The sequence below is a fragment of the Mesoplodon mirus genome (genome assembly GCF_964341445.2).
Source record: "Mesoplodon mirus genome assembly, chromosome: 14".
Classification (NCBI taxonomy): Eukaryota; Metazoa; Chordata; class Mammalia; order Artiodactyla; family Ziphiidae; genus Mesoplodon; species Mesoplodon mirus.
In genome coordinates this window covers 51,216,561-51,233,159 of record NC_138990.1, presented here as the reverse complement: position 1 = coordinate 51,233,159, position 16,599 = coordinate 51,216,561, and the positions used below count along the sequence as shown (strand labels likewise).

The window sequence follows — 16,599 nt, the reverse complement described above, 5'->3', positions numbered from 1 at the left end:
CAACTCAAAGATGAGCTTAGGTAGGATTGCACCTTCTGAAAAGTATTTTAAAGTACCAGAAGTACAAAGATGAGAACTAAAATGTATAAAGGAACAAAACCAAAAAGATATGACTGGGTATTCACAAGCACTGTCAGAGTATTGCAGAAAAATCCAATCCATTCATTGGCTCAATCTGAGCAGAAAGGTATATGTTGCAATATCTGCTTTTCATCCCACTCAACTTTAACATTTAAAGCTCAACTGCCATAAAAAACTAAGATGGAAAAATCCATGTTGGTACAATCTGCAATAGCCCACAGGAGAAATTTACAAGAACTGCAAGTTCAAGATGAGCAATGGATGGCATTGTAATTACATCACAGAGGAGAAGCTTGATGGACAGATGACGTAGAACCTAAAACTCTAACCAGGGCAGAAGGAGAAAAGTATCCGGCCTACTTTTAATAGGAAATGTGTGACCTTAGTTAGCAATGCAAAACCGAAAGTTATTGCTTGGCCAAGTGGCCAAGTATGTGACTTGGGGTGAGTAACATGGTGACCTAATAGTTCTGCTTATGATTCTACTAATCTGGCTGGCAACGTGACATCGTTGCTAAATGAGGTGCTCTGTGTCTGTCACTCAACTGGAGCAGCGTGGTCACAATCAGATTGATTACGCACATCTAGGTGTAAGAACTCATTTATTATTATTCCCCAACCTAGATCCATGCATTTACATTGAAGAGCATCACTTTCCCATTTGGTCAGTCATGTTGCATTAGTAAATTCATGAATCAGGGCTGTGTTTATACCACGATTATGAATTTTTGTTAGTTAAGGTAAAGTTCAGGCTCTGCTCTTGGATTTCAATATGCAGTAATATGTGAAAACGAGTACAAGAATGGAACCTTGATAGGCAACTATGAAATGTATGCCAAATGGAAAAATTAAAACCAAATGCACATTCTGACCGACACCAATTACATAAACAAATGCCTATGAAAACAAAAAAATTTCTTCTCCCCGAAGATCAGCACCTCACAATTCCACTGACAGATACCCTTGGGGATGGGCATGAGATTCAGGGCAGGGGACCACCTGAAACTGGTAGAGGCTTAGCTCATGCTGCCAGGTGATGAGTCCAAAGCTTCAAAATTGGGAGTGCTTCCACCAAGCCTACCTATCCCACCTCCACCAGAATACCCACGCGTCTTCCCAGAGATGTAAGAATAAAGACCAACTTCTTTTTGTAGGACCAACAGGGTCTGGCATGGTCTGCCCCCTCACCCTGCATCAAATCTTCCCTTGTACTCTGGCCTTCAGCACACTAGCCTTTCAGCTTCTGGAACATGACCTGCTTCCTCCTTCCACGAGCCCCCTGCACATGTCAAATGTCCAAAATGATCTCCCTCCCATCCCCTACCCCAGTCAAACCCCCGGCCAAAGCTTAACTCAAGAATTTTCCTTGAGGCAACTCATTTTGTCACATGCTCTTGTAACATCAGAGAACCCTCCTTCCTAACACTTGGCTCATTTGTACATTTGCATTTACTTATGAGATGTCTGGCTGAGTATCTGTCTCCTCAACTAGATAGTAAGTTCCATGAAGAAGGTACTCTTTTGGTCCCTCAGTATATCCCAGCACTGAGTACAACTCTGGGTATAGATAGTGAGTTCTACTGCATTTGTGGAAGACAGGAAAGAAGAAAGGAAGGATGGAAAAGTTTAACTCACATTGTCAGGATGTGGCACGGAGCAGAAAAAGATCAGAAACACGAAGGAAAACCATTAACAGGGAAAGCTAACTAGAGCACAGGTAATTGGGACCAAAGCAGATTCATCACTTATCTTCCTCAGTGCCTAAAGTAGGCACTCCATATTTGTTAAATACTTGAATGAATGAATGAATGAATGAATATAAGGGGCATGGGCAATCAATCCAGATTTCTCTTTCTACATTTGCAACTTCTGCTGCAAGTCTGGTATATTTCCTGATTCTATGAGTCTGTGGTAGCTTCTCATGCCTTTTCTCTCGTTTTAAGCATTTTGCTTTCCACTTCTCTCTCTCTGTGGCACTGATTATTTTATTTGGTTTTGGGTATTAATCACACCAGGGCTAACAATTTGTTTCAATCAGAATTATCTGTCCCATGTAAAATCTCACTTCCTTCCTGTCAACTGAATTTCTTACTTTCTTCATGGTTAAAAGTTACTTAGAACTTTTCTCTGAATGGCATGAGTTTGTTACATCCCTTTTTTTCTTTTTCCACTTTGAAAGAGGCATTATACCACTCTGTCAGAAAACGGGCCAGACAGATGAAACACAACTATGATAACACTCTAGTACCTACCAAGACACTGCCCATTCCAGCCTCGGAACCCTTCCGTGCAGGGAACACACTGGTAAGATCCAGGAGAATTTACACACTGCTCATCTGGACAAGTACTTGGAGTCAAACATTCATCAACATCTGAAAAAATCGAAAAGCTAGGTCACAGACATTTTATCAGAATACTAAAACACAAACTGACTCGTATGATGAAGGGGAAAAGAGGCATGTTTTATCTACATTTTGGTGAGGAAAACAGTAACTGAAAAAGTGACACACTGGGTCTGTACTTAAACACACAGTGAGAATGCATGGCCAAGTATACCTTGACTGAAATATTTACACATGTTCCAAGGAAGAACTTGGCCCCAATTCTCCAACTGGCAGGCCCAGACCTCTCCACTCTGGGAATTGGCAGTTCTCTGGGGCCACTTTCTGGACATCAAACCTTTCAAGTAATAGCATGGCTTGCCAGAAAGAAATACAAGAAATGGACGTGAGAGTGAGGAAGCCATTTATCCACCTGGCTAGAGGTTCTCTCTGCAGACACTGGATGCCCTAGGGAAATCCTTGCTTTGGCTTCATGGCCCCCAAAACATCCTAGGTTTGAATAATTTAAAACATTGCATATAATAGGAATTCCTTGGAGGTGGAAAAAGAATATTAGAAGAGAATGAACTCATCAGATACTTCCAAGATTTTCCAGAAAATACAGTGAATGATCATAGGGTAATACATTCTGGTTTAAAATACACCTTACTTTTTACATTCACAGCTAATGAAAGTTATTAATCCTTGTTCTTTTCAATGTGAGGAGAAAAAAAACACCTTAAATACGGATGGAACTGTGGCAGAGATACAAGAGCTTCAGGCTTTTTCAAGAATAGTAAAACAATAAAATGGAGGAAAAGTAACATATAGGAGATGGTTCAATAGTTTAAAATGAGTAGTAACACCTTGGGTACCAACCCCAACAAAAATAGGTGTTTTTCTGGAGTTGAGTTTTGAATTCAAGTGAGTGGATTCAATGTCTAAGTGTCTCAATATGAGATGTATATAGGACCTCTAATCATACCTGAAATGTAAACAGATTTTTCAGGACATAAGCTAAAAAGTGAAAGAAATATATAACAAATACACTGAACATACATGGGTATTTGAGGTCATCATTCTGATAAATTCTCAAAAATCATCTCTCATTATATATCACTAGACATGTGTGAAAAGATGCTTAAGGTAAAAGATGTTATTAATAGAATAAGCACCAGGTCAGTGTTGTAATTTTTTTTTTTTTCCTATCAGCGAAAAATTCTTGCCAATAGACAATGACAGTGTTTTTTTTTTTTTAGGTCAGATGTTCTGGGACTTCTTGTTCTACAAAAAGATGATGCTTGCCAGTTTCATTTTCCAAACAGCATTATATCCTTCTCTGGATGGGATACTTTAAAAAATGGAACTACAACTGCTAAGTCACAGAGGGTCATTGAGATAGGCTGGTTTGATAAATAAGGTACAACGCTGAGAAACACACGACAATATCCCTGCATTTCCTGTTGCTCTCACCTCTGTTTGCTTGTTCCCTCATCTGTAAATGAGGGACTACCGGCCTGGTAATACCTTCACAGAATAAAGTAAGGATGCATGAGATAACGTCTGTAAACTACAATAGACTCCTTGGAGACTGGCGCTGTTTGAAAGCAACTTTGTCAGTGACAGCTGAGAAAATCTTCAGTGAGCCAGAAGCCCGGGGACCTTTGGTTCTGGTCCATGATGAAATTAGAAAACAGCTACATTATTTGACTCCTTCATTTCAAGCCTTTTCATGGGGATAGAATTAAATAATTATTTACTCAGGGAATGCTGGTGATATTTCTGTTAAATAATTTCTATACACTGAATAGTCTCCTAACTGCTTTCCATTTATTTCCTTTATCTTCAAATTTCTTTTCTATTCCTTTCTACTGTCCATCCTTATGCTCTAGTAATTCCTTAAATAGCTTATCTTCCTGTCCTGAGTCTGTGTATAGAACTTGAGGATCCATATTTGACCTTCTGGAGGAGCATTGCTTTGCAAATAAATGCTTGTCAGGCATACCGACGCCTTTTTTTTTTTAATAAAACATTCCCACAATTATAGATGTTCTGAGAAGACCTGTGCAAAAACAAAACGAGTCAGGGAAAGGGGAAGTTTAAGGAAACTAACACTTCTTGAGAAGTAACAAGGTGACAGGCACCATACCACATTCTGCAACACCTATTTACTTGCACAAGCCTGAAAGTTCACTGCATGGTTCCCATTTTACAGAGGAAGAACTAAGTTTTGAAGGGGCTGCGTACCTGGCTCCAAGTTAGACAGTTACTGAGTGTGGGGGTCTCTGATCTCCCCATCCTCAAGCTACCTCCAAAGCAGAGGGAGAGTCCCCCGTAAGAGGAGAGTAGGGACACTTCACACCTGTGCTGTCCCAGGGCCCTCAGCCGTCAGAAGAAGAGTTCATATCTCTGTTCCAATGGGAGCTGATCAGAGAGGCAGTAACATAAAACGCTCCCCACTTCTCTCCAGATAACTCAGGGGCTGAGGCAAGGGGCCAGCAAGAAAAGGCAGGTGCAGGCTGCCAAAAAACTGTCTAATGGGCTCCCCCTCCAGACCCGGTCATTAGAACTGTGAAGAAAACCAACATGTAGGAGCCAAGAGACAGCTGAGAGCAGCCTGCCCCAACCGGCCTATCCCTCCCGAGTGCTGGAGGCCCAGCCACGTCTGAAAAGAGGCTCAATGTCAGGCAGCCAGGCAGGGAACCCCACAGAACCAGCACCATCCCTACAGACAGGCTCCTCAAAAACGTGCCCAGAGACCCCTGCTCCTTTGCCCTCACATTTCTTTGGCAAGATTTAAGCAGAGGTTCAACATATTTCTTCACGAAAATAATTATTCAAAGCATACCATGGTGGTTTCAAAAAGTACCTGTGTGACTTGGACACAAGCACGAGCAGAAATATTCAATGGTTAATCATTTTAATTTTGAAAAGTTAAAAACTTTTCAAAACATTTTTACGAGAGCAAATCCATTGCTGGGGTCGATACGAAAGACATTTTATCTAGCACAGCTGGAATCTGACTTGGAGTTGGTCAGACAGCACTTCTGTAGACAGTCTGCAAGCAAGTCCCAGAACACATGCGAAAGAAAGAAGCTGAGACAAAGGAATAGAACAGGGAGAAAAGGTCGAAAACAAAAAGTCCACACTGGTGACACCTGCACCGTGCCCCCAGATGAATGATGCAGACACTATAATTAAGTCTGGGTCTGTACTAAAATCCTCTGCAGTTAATTGTTCTAAAGTGATTTCACTCCACATACCAGAGAAGGCAGATACTGAAGTGAGTAATAAAGAACATATGAAGGTGGAAAATGACCCAGACAGAGCCACTGAAGTAAGGCAAAGGGGCTGTGATCCCAGAAGGCAGCAAGAGCTTGGATGAGCTGGTATCCTGCACAGATCGGTGGTGAAGGAAAATTCGTACCAGGCCAGGTGCCCGCCAGCCCTGGGTTCTGGACCCAGCCCTGCATTTCATGGTCACGTGCACTCAGCACTTCAAAGGGGCGCAGGCTCCCCATCCTCTCAGCAGACTCACCCTCGCAATGGCCTCCGGGGGTCATGCGGTACCCGCTGTCGCAGTATTCACACCGGAAGGCCCCCACGGTATTGACGCAGTGCCCTTCCCCACAGACGTCTGGCCTCAGGCACTCATCAACATCTACTCAAAGCAGAAAACGTTGTCGGGTTTATTTCCCAAAACATAATTCCAAACCTCTCCCATCTCCCAGGTTAGTTCGATGTTAAGAATGAAGTAACTGATTCCTACTATCTATCATCTCTTTGGTTTGTTCCAAAAAAATTGAGTGGTTTTGATTTACTTGAATCCAAAAGAAACATTTAACGCCTCTGGTTTTTGCAGACATTTGACACTATTCATTCAAAACTGTTGGGGAAAAAAATCCATTTTTTAATCTTCCAGTATCTAGCAGATAACTATGTTGTAACAGGGGTTTAACAATAAATTTGGGGTTGTCTGAATAAGCCCTGGACTGATGGAATCTTAGGGGAGCTAGAAACCCACATGCGGGAATTTACGCGTCAGAAAGAACACTGTCATTACCTATGCAGTTAGTACCCTCCTCACTGGCCATGAATCCCGCTGGGCAAATACACAAGAAACTTCCCTCAGTGTTTTCACAGCGTCCCTGGGAGCAGAGGTGTTGGGCCTGAGCGCATTCATCAATATCTGTTAACAAAAAGACAGATAAAAGGATTAGTGTAGTCTAGCATGAAATTCTCAGTCTCTCTGTTCATGAAATACCAGCACACCATCCCCTGTGTCCCACAAACCTTTATAAGTGAGGAAAACAGTAAAAGGAGACACGATCGGTCTTCCTGAATACCTGAAGGGCTGTTACTGGGAAAAGGGAATACACATATGGTGTACTGCTTTGAAAGCTCAAGCTACAACCATGACATAGGTGTTTCAAAGAGAAAGATTTCAGGTCACCACAAAAGGACCTGCCTGATAACTGGAGTCATGTAAGCACTGGAATTCACTGTGCAACTCCCAGGCCAGCTCAGCAGAGACAGTCAGAAATGTTGGGACAGGCACCCTTTCACTGTGCACTTGGGTAAAGTGAGACTGAATCATCTCGACCGACTGCCCTTTTCAACTTTATATGCTGGGGTTCTAAACATAATACATCTAATGTATACAAATTCAAGAGTAATAGCCATGTTATGGAGCAGGTGGATGTTCCCCTCACACCTCACCCCACATATGTATGCAAAACAAAACAGCAAAAGTCACATCTGCATAATGGCATTCAGCATATTAAAATGGGTTTAATTAGGTATATGCCTTTGTTGCTCTATATTTGCCTTATAAATCTTAGTGCTGAATTTTCTTTTTCTAAAAAAAGGGTATTAAATTTAGTGTTAACACATTAAAATGACTTAACACTATTACACCCCTTTTTGAGATTCATTTTTTTCCCCAAAGAAGCATATATGAGATCCCTACTTTATAGATTCATTAACAGTTTTGTGTCAGCATATATTGATTTTCAATATAGAAATCCCTTTTAAAAATCAAATTTTATGAACTTAGATGAACATAATTCTTTACTGCAGAATATATTCATTTGTTTTGCTAAATATGTTTGTAGATAGCTATTTCTAGAGCTCTTAATTTTATATTCTTTACCTGAAAAGCTTTGGGAAATTATTCCACCTTTATGTAATTGTATTACACTTGGCAAGGTAGGTAGCACTGAACCAAGTGGTAAGAGCCTCCTAGGAGTTTACTGAACCTCTTTTTGAGTACCTTTAGCTCAGGGATAAAATTTTTAAAAAATTAAACACAATAACATTTTCCCCATGGTAAAAAATGTTCTTTATGTGCAAATATTTGATATTTAATAATTTCATCTACCAAAAGTGTCTCTTCTTACCAACACATTTCCTCTGTTGCTCACTGAACTTGTAGCCATCATAGCATATACAGGTATACCTCACCGGTAGGTTAATGCAGTGTCCTGCTCCACAGATATCAGGGTTCACAGTACATTCATTGATTTCTTTAAAAATAAAAAAATGTAGGGAAAAACAGATATAAACAAAGATTCCATTGCTACTTGCAAACCATTACTTGTGTTTCCTGATTACCTTATTGCCAAGTATGCAATTAGAAAACAAAGTTTTATACTCTAAAATCAAGTATAAATTCACTTGATTACCGATGATCATCATTTCATTATTGATCAGTTAGTCCCAACCAAGGTCATCAATAATTCTTAATGAAACAACTTCTAAGATGAACTGGAGACGGTGGAAATTCAGAGAGAGGCCATGTTAAACGTTATAGTCAATTCTGAATTTCCAAGATGGCCCATCAATGAGTTTCTATCCACTCCAGTTCATTTTGAATGATGGACTAATCACATGATTTCTCCTGATAAGAAATAGATGGTAACTTTCTATTTGTTAGCAGGCCAAATTCAAGTTCCAAAAACTATATTCAATCTCCTTCCAAATTTCTCATTAATTCTCCAGAAAGATTTACCACTTCTAGTCAAAGCAGAACTTCTGGATGTAACTTACTCTTAATTTGCCAATTTCAACAGGAGCATATTTTATTTATACTAGTGTAGAATCTTCTTCCAAATCTTCTCTGCTCAATTCCTCCCTCACTCTCCTCCTGATTCCTGCGTGAGACTGGCTTCTTCTATGAAGCCTGAGAAAATGAGCCCCGAGTCCTCACTCCACTCACAGACAAGGCTGTGGTCAAGGCAAGGTGAGAGGAGCTCCCAGTGGGTGAAGGCCATCACAGCGTGTTTTATTACCAAGAGGACCTGAGGACTCAAAGGTGACCTGAGATGAATTACTCCAAGACAGTCTGTTGATTTCAATGATCTTTGTAAGAATGTATAATAGAATATGGGGGGCGGGGGGCACAGCTGGTGGTCAGAAGCCCAGCCTTGGAGGACAGTACAGGTACCAACCTTGCTGCCCTTTCTTAGCTCTGTAACAAAGAGCAAGTTACTTAAACAATCTAAGCCTCACTTTTCTGTCTGTGTAAATGAGAATTATCAGAGCACCAACTTCACAGCGTGAAGTTCTAAAGAGTTAACCTAAATAATGCATGTAGCTCAATGCCCGGCACATTATATGTGTTCAATAAAAGTTAGCCATTATTGGGCTTCCCTGGTGGCGCAGTGGTTAAGAACCCGCGTGCCAATGCAGAGGACACAGGTTAGAGCCCTGGTCCAGGAAGATCCCACATGCCGCCGAGTAACTAAGCCCGTGAGCCACAACTACTGAGCCCGCGTGCTGCAACTACTGAAGCCTGCGCACCTAGATCCTTTGCTCCGCAACAAGAGAAGCCACCACAATGAGCACCCACGGCAACAAAGAGTAGCCCCCACTCGCCGCAACTGGAGAAAGCCCGCGTGCAGCAACGAAGACCCAACGTAGCCAAAAATAAAAATAAATAAAAAATTTAAAGTTAGCCATTATTACTGATTACTGTGGCTGTTCCTGTTGAAGTCATTTAAGAATAGATAACAAAGAAACAGCACATTTATAATAACTACCTTGGGCTATTATCTCACTGTCATCACGTAGTAAAACAACGCTTAAAACAGATGAGACCATGGATGAGCCCAAGTGGCCCAGTGGAGGAAGACGGGGCCTCAAGCATGACAAGCTAAATCACACGTTTGTTAGAGCAATCTATGGTCTGAAGGAAAGAAAAACAGGCATGCTACTGACACCAATAACCCACTGTGAATTCTGAAGAAAGATGTGAAAAACAGTGTTTTAACAAAAATTCACTATGGAAATGACCTAAGTTGGGGTTGAGGTTGCTCTCCAAAACCCAAACCACATTCATTTGTCATCAAGTGTTATTCACTGTGCTGTGATTTTTTTTTTTAAATTTTATTTTATTTTTTTGCTTTATAACAAATATAATCAGTTATACATATACATATGTTTCCATATCCCCTCCCTTTTGCGTCTCCCTCCCACCCTCCCTATCCCACCCCTCCAGGCGGTCACAAAGTACCGAGCTGATCTCCCTGTGCTATGCGGCTGCTTCCCACTAGCTATCTACCTCACGTTTGGTAGTGTATATATGTCCATGCCGCTCTTTCACTTTGTCACAGCTTACCCTTCCCCCTCCCCATATCCTCAAGTCCATTCTCTAGTAGGTCTGTGTCTTTATTCCTGTCTTATGTGCTGTGATTTTAAGACAACTGATGCAAGTCATTTGAAAAGTTGCTAGGCTTTATAAGGACGAACTGCAGTATTTGCACCAAATCACTTGGATTATGAAAAAAACGCACATTTACAAGTTACTTATACCTTTAGTGAGCCTATTTATGCTAATTCACTATCAGAAAAATAGACTGTTTATAGTCAGTATAATATCAAATTACAGAAAAAATAATCCAAAAGGCTAAAAAAACATGGGTGATTAACATGATTGCCTAGACTTAAGTGACTGATACTAACAACATAAAACAATGAATTATGATACATACATAGCATAGATCATTATATAATCATTAACAGGATAGGATAATGCTTATTTGTTAAGAAAATATAGTTAGGTACAAATTATAATATAGGATATGATCTAAATTATTTTATACACAGAACAGAAGACTGGAAGGAAATAAGTCTTAAGTGTTACAATTATGGGGATTTGTATTGTCTATATTTTTCTGTATTTTTCAAAATTTCTACAACGAACAGGTATGATTACTTCTATAATCAGAAAAGTCTTTCTTAAAAAATTATTATCTCTAAGTGCCACAAAAATCTGAAGGCAGAAAAGGTAATCTTCTCCAGGTTCTACTCCTAGACCCTCAGGTAAGCACTCCCTTCTCTGTTTATAAGAATTCTTTAGTAGAATAGTGTGAGAAGCACATCTTTAACCAGCTATTCTTTTTTTTTTTAACCAGCTATTCTTAATGTAGGTGGATGCCTTCTTTGAAAATTATTGGTATTTAGATTTCTTGATTTTGTTTGTAATTATTTCCATTATGTTCTTATCTGCCATTTTCTTAAAACAGAAAAGACATATTGATCAGATTTGCAAAAAGAAAAATTAGAAGATGACTTAATATACTAGGAACAAGAATTCAGAATTAAAAGGCTGTACATCTGGGGTTCTCAGGAAAGGCTTGATCAGTACTCATTGCCCCACCCCCAGCCCCACGCATACCAATTTGTTGATTACCAAATATTTATTTGTCCTTATTCAGGCATAGCTTTAGGATGGATTCTTTTACGTGTGTGAACAAAAGTCTTCAAAAATATGTGATGCTTAATTCAGATGAGATACATTCCTATACCAGTGTGCCAATATTTAGATCTTTTCTTCTTAAGTCAGCTCTAAGATAGGAGAAATGGTTAAGAATTTTAATTCCTTAGTCTTAAGAAATGAATAATAATAGCCTTTCCTTCCAATCTAGTGTCTTAAATGGAAGTTATGAGGTTGAAATAGTTATGAGGGAAGTTTGAGGATTTTCAGTTGATTACCTCAGATTAAGTACATAAAGATGCAGCTTCAAAATGTTGATCCCAGTTGGTACTAACGTATGTAAGAAAACGTTACTCTGACACCACTAGAGGGTACTAAGAGATACATCAAAGGAGTGAAGGGACATTTACTAACGTATACTTGATTTCTACACCGTTTGCCCCATTTTTTTTTTAATATAGGAGTGATGAATGTAACTTATCAGTTTGCCCTCAGAGATACCTTTTATCCATTTGCTAGGAGGATTCCACCCTTCTAAGTTAAACAAAAAAAGAAAGCCATAACAACTTCGAAACACCTCTGCTTTCTCTGTACTACTCATCAAAAAATTTACCAGATTATAGTCAACAATACTGTATTATATATTCCAATGTTGCTAAGAGATTAAATCTTAACTGTTCTCAACACACAAAAAGGAAAAGTATGTGACATAATAAAGGTGTTAGCTAATGCTTTTGTAATAATCATAGCGCAATATACAAATGTATCAAACCAACACACTGTATACCTTAAACTTATATAATGTTATGTCAACCACATCTCAAAAAAAAAAAGAACCCAAAAAATTGATCAATACCATTTTTAAGGTAAAAAGTAAATTACTGCTATTCCTATTTTAAAACTTTAACAACATGTCTCCCACCACCTCTTCCCATGCTTTCCCTCCTTGTCTGTTACGCTTTCATTCTTTTTTTTTTTTTTTTTATGAAGTGGTGTAGAGTAGAGGAGAGAGAGAGACGGGATACATGAGAGAGAGAGAGGAAGAGGAAATGTGAAAGCGACAGCAAGAGAAAACATACAATTATGTGTATCTGGAGCATACAGTAGTAAAGGAAGGACTAGTAGAAAGTAAGAGGCAGGACAAGTAAGCAGGAATGAAATAATCATGTTGGACTCTTTGGCCATTGTGAGGAGTTTGGTTTATAGTATAAAAGCAATGGCTAATATTGGGCTTTAAGTAGAGGCATTTCAGGAGAAATGAAAGGGAATCAGAGTGACCCCAATGGGAATCTTTTTTTTTTTTTGCTTTATAACAAATTTAATCAGTTATACATATACATATGTTCCCATATCCCCTCCCTTTTGCGTCTCCCTCCCACCCTCCCTATCCCACCCCTCCAGGCGGTCACAAAGCACCGATACGCTTTCATTCTTGATCACATATAAGTTATACAGAAAGCCAAGTCCTGAGGGTATTGTCTTAAAACTGAAAAAAAGCTGATGGCTTTCTCTGTGTTTTGTGGGGCACAGACATTATGCTTTACATTTTTCTAAGAGGTCACTCACACATAGGCTTGTGAGCCTGTTCCCATGGAAAGGATCAGTTCAGGTCAAAACATACATTTCTGTGTACATGCTGATAGTGTCAACACAAGCACTGGGAATATGGCAAAGCCTCGCACAGGAAGCACTAATTACTGGCCTCCCGGGCACTCTGGTTAATGATAATGTCTTCTCTTCTAAAGCATGTTCGGTTTCCCAGAGATCAAGAGACTGCTCCCACTGGACTCTTCCGGGTGTCCTCCTTCATTACACCTATCACATTTCCCCGGGTTTGCAGGACCGCCCTATGCTTTCCTACTACATGTGGCCCCTGAAACAGCTTCACCTGCACTGGGCCAAGGACCTTACTGTTTCTTTCCCGGGAGCCCATTTAGAATTTGGAAGAAGAGCCATGACCAAAAGCCAGTGGAAAACCAAATGCTCTATTTATCCCGGCAAAAAGGCCAGTGGTGGATTTAAGAGTTTGGTGTCTTTATTTTTAAGAATTAAATGAAAAAGAGCTTTTGACAAAATATGAGAATGAGTATGCTGACCGTTAGCTTTTTTCCTCATCATGTGATTACTCAAAATAAATAAACAGAGCTGGAAATATTAAAGCATGATGAGTTAACATGGAAAAAAGTTCATCTCCCATTAGCATACATAGTTTATTGAGGCTGTCATGATACTGGTAATATGCTTCAGGGACAAACGTTTTTATAAAGTGGTCATTTTTGAGTTCTGGAAAAGATCCAATGAGCAAAATAGTTGTTATAATGTTTGCGCCATGATGATTACAAAGGTTTACACAAAGCAGTCATGAAAGTCAAAGAATAATTTCTGGCTGGTCTGCAAGGGCCATGGAGAAAGTTTAGGAAGAGCTGGAGGAAGGCATCAAATGTCAACTCATGGAAAGGTTTACAGAAATGCCCTGGCTTCCTAACTGCCCCCACAAAGAGCATAAACTGTCCCACAACAACTGAAGCAGATGTTTCCACTTTGTAAATACTCGCCAGAGAAATAAAGGTTTGATTTTCCAACCTATCCTTGAGCTATTAAGATACTATGCTAAATCGAGAATTTATATGCTGAAATGTATCATTTATTTGGAAACAGTATGCCAATAATATTGAAAACCACCAACTGAGCTGCTGAGAGTGGAAAGTATCACACTTATTCCCTGCAACTATGTGGCTCACTTTGCAAGTCAAAGTGAGTCTGATGAAATCTGCAAAGGCTACTTCCAATCTCACCATCATAAAGCATCGTCCAGCAATGTGGAGCTTATTTTGTTTATTTTAGGCACCTACTTATTATTCTATTCCTTTCTTCAATTTAGGGATGAAACTAAGAGTGACAAACATCTACCTCCTTTGTGTTCTAGGGGAAACAAAACAAAACAAAACAAAAAAAAACACTGCCTAATGTTTCAGAAAGAAATGATCAGATTGCTCCTTCAACCTACATGTTTGGCTCTCTTATTAAAACCAATGGGAACATCTATATTTTGATTTCAATTAAATTTGATACAAAACAGTCCTCTTGTTCTAGTGTAGATTACAGATCATATAGTATGGCTCCAAAAATTGCAAGCCATTTAAATTCAAAGACTATCTACAATGTTCTCCCCATGGATTGTTTGTTTTTTTTTTTTTTTTTTTTTTTTTTTTATTTTTTTGCTGTACGCGGGCCTCTCACCGTTGTGGCCTCTCCCGCTGCGGAGCACAGGCTCCGGACGCACAGGCCCAGTGGCCATGGCTCATGGGCCCAGCCGCTCCGCGGCACATGGGATCCTCCCAGACCGGGGCACGAACCCGTATCCCCTGCATTGGCAGGCGGACTCTCAACCACTGCGCCACCAGGGAGGCCCAATGGATTGTTTTAGAAAGATTCTTTTACTATATGAAGTCGGAGCACCTACAAATGCTGCATGAAAATAAAATTTCAATGTCACTTGTTTCCTGGAAGGAAATATTTGTGCTTCAAACATGTGATAGCAGATGTTAGCCCTGTGTCTCTGCCAAACTCAAATTAAGCTGTCTTCTAACAACTTCATATAGCACAACTACTTTCATTTTTTTCAACCAGCTCCACAGTTCAGTTGAAGCTGAGTAACTGCAATTTATTATTCCTCACAGGCCTGCATTTAAATGATGAAACTACCTTTATCTAGCCAAACTTAACCTCTACAAAGCTAGTTTGCAAGAAGTCTGATGGTTGAAGTCAGCCATTGTTAAAAAGGCACAAAAGTATGTCTTCACATTGGAAAATGGAAACAGAGTACTTGAAAGAACTTTTGCACTGACAGACTGCAATTTTTCTTTTTAATGCTGATATAAACAATGAGAAGATCCTCGCTGATCAAGATGGTATATTACATGTTTGTATGCCTCGCACTGCATAGCTGAGTCTCTCATAGACGGGATTAATAAAGTGGGTAGACATACATGTGACTTCAGAACAGAGAATAACAATTTTAGCCACAGCCATTTAAAAAAAAATCACTAGCATTTCACCGTATCACTAGAAATATTTAGAAAGCTAACATTTCTATAACGCTTTACTCGGTATTTATAGTAAAAACCAAAGAGCAGTTGCCCTGCATTCACGTGGGAAGACCATGGCTCTAGGTGCAGCTGCACCTTGAGGGTATCCCTGAAGTAGGTGAAAACACACTGCTGGGTCCATGATGCGACTCTGCACTATTTAGTCAACTGCATTTCACCTTGGGGCAGGGGTGCTTTTTAAAAACACTTTCTAGTCTGCTGTATCAGTTCAAGTATCTAAGAGAAATTACATCCACAATTTTGAGAAAATGGGTAAAAGTTTTTGGTTTTTTAAAACATATAAAAGCTGTATGTATTTGAGGTGTACAACTTGATATTTTAATATGTATACATTGTGAAATGATCACCACAGTCCCACTAATTAACACATCTAACCAAGCACATGTCTATTGGAAATGATGCATGTCATGTTTCTGAAGAGGTGAAATTCTAAGGGAGGCTGCACACTCCTCTATTAGCTTCTCCTGCCAACCTCATTGCCAGCCTCATCCTGCAATGACATCGGGAACTTAAGCTGCTGTGATACATCTTAGTGATATTTTCTCTGATTATAATACTATATTTCCACACAAGAATATGTGGAATACACAAAAAATTCTAAAATGAAACAACACCCGAACATCTCAGACCCCACTACAAAAAATAATCACTGTTAATATCTGGTGTATTTTCTTCTAGCATTTTCTCAATGTATGTATGTCTCTTTTTTATATTTATATTCAATCATATATTTATATTCTCCTTCAGATTCTCTTCCATTATAGGTTATTACAAGATATTGAATATAGTTCCCTGTGCTATACAGTAAATCCTTGTGTTTTTCCGTTTGTTTTAAAATTTTTATCGGAGTATAGCTGCTCTACAATGTTGTGTTAGTTTCTACTGTACAGCAAAGTGAATCAGCTATACATATTTGGTTTAATGCACTGTATCCTTTTTTTTTTTTTTTTGTGGTACGTGGGCCTCTCACTGTTGTGGCCTCTCCTGTTGTGGAGCACAGGCTCCGGACATGCAGGCTCAGCGGCCATGGCTCACGGGCCCAGCCGCTCCGCGCATGTGGGATTTTCCCGGACCGGGGCATGAACCCATGTCCCCTGCATTGGCAGGCAGACTCTCAACCACCGCACCACTAGGGAAGCCCTGTATCCTTCATTTTTATATACTTCATCTTGTATTTAACAATATCTTGTGACCATTTTCTGAGAGATTTTAATAAAAATTCTTCAAAAATACTGTAGTATTTGATGGTAGCATACTGTTTCAATGTAGATATAATTATCTATTTCCCTATAGTTAAATACTTAGGTTTTTTTTTCTATTTCTCTATTATACATGGTGCTGTGGTAAGTGTCCATTTATATAAACCATTACA

At 39.5% G+C, this 16,599-nt stretch overlaps 1 protein-coding gene across 7 annotated transcripts in view; it reads right to left on the bottom strand.

The window, feature by feature from the left end:
- LTBP1 (latent transforming growth factor beta binding protein 1) overlaps positions 1 to 16,599 on the bottom strand; it is a 429,217-nt gene that overhangs the window by 117,383 nt on the left and 295,235 nt on the right. For all 7 annotated transcript variants that reach the window (XM_082641886.1, XM_082641887.1, XM_082641888.1 and 4 more), the window contains 4 exons: positions 7,802 to 7,927; positions 6,466 to 6,591; positions 5,941 to 6,063; positions 2,334 to 2,453 (listed from right to left, as the gene is read on the bottom strand). In XM_082641886.1, the coding sequence (XP_082498012.1) occupies positions 2,334 to 2,453; positions 5,941 to 6,063; positions 6,466 to 6,591; positions 7,802 to 7,927 (495 nt within the window). The remainder of the gene's footprint in view (positions 1 to 2,333; positions 2,454 to 5,940; positions 6,064 to 6,465; positions 6,592 to 7,801; positions 7,928 to 16,599) is intronic.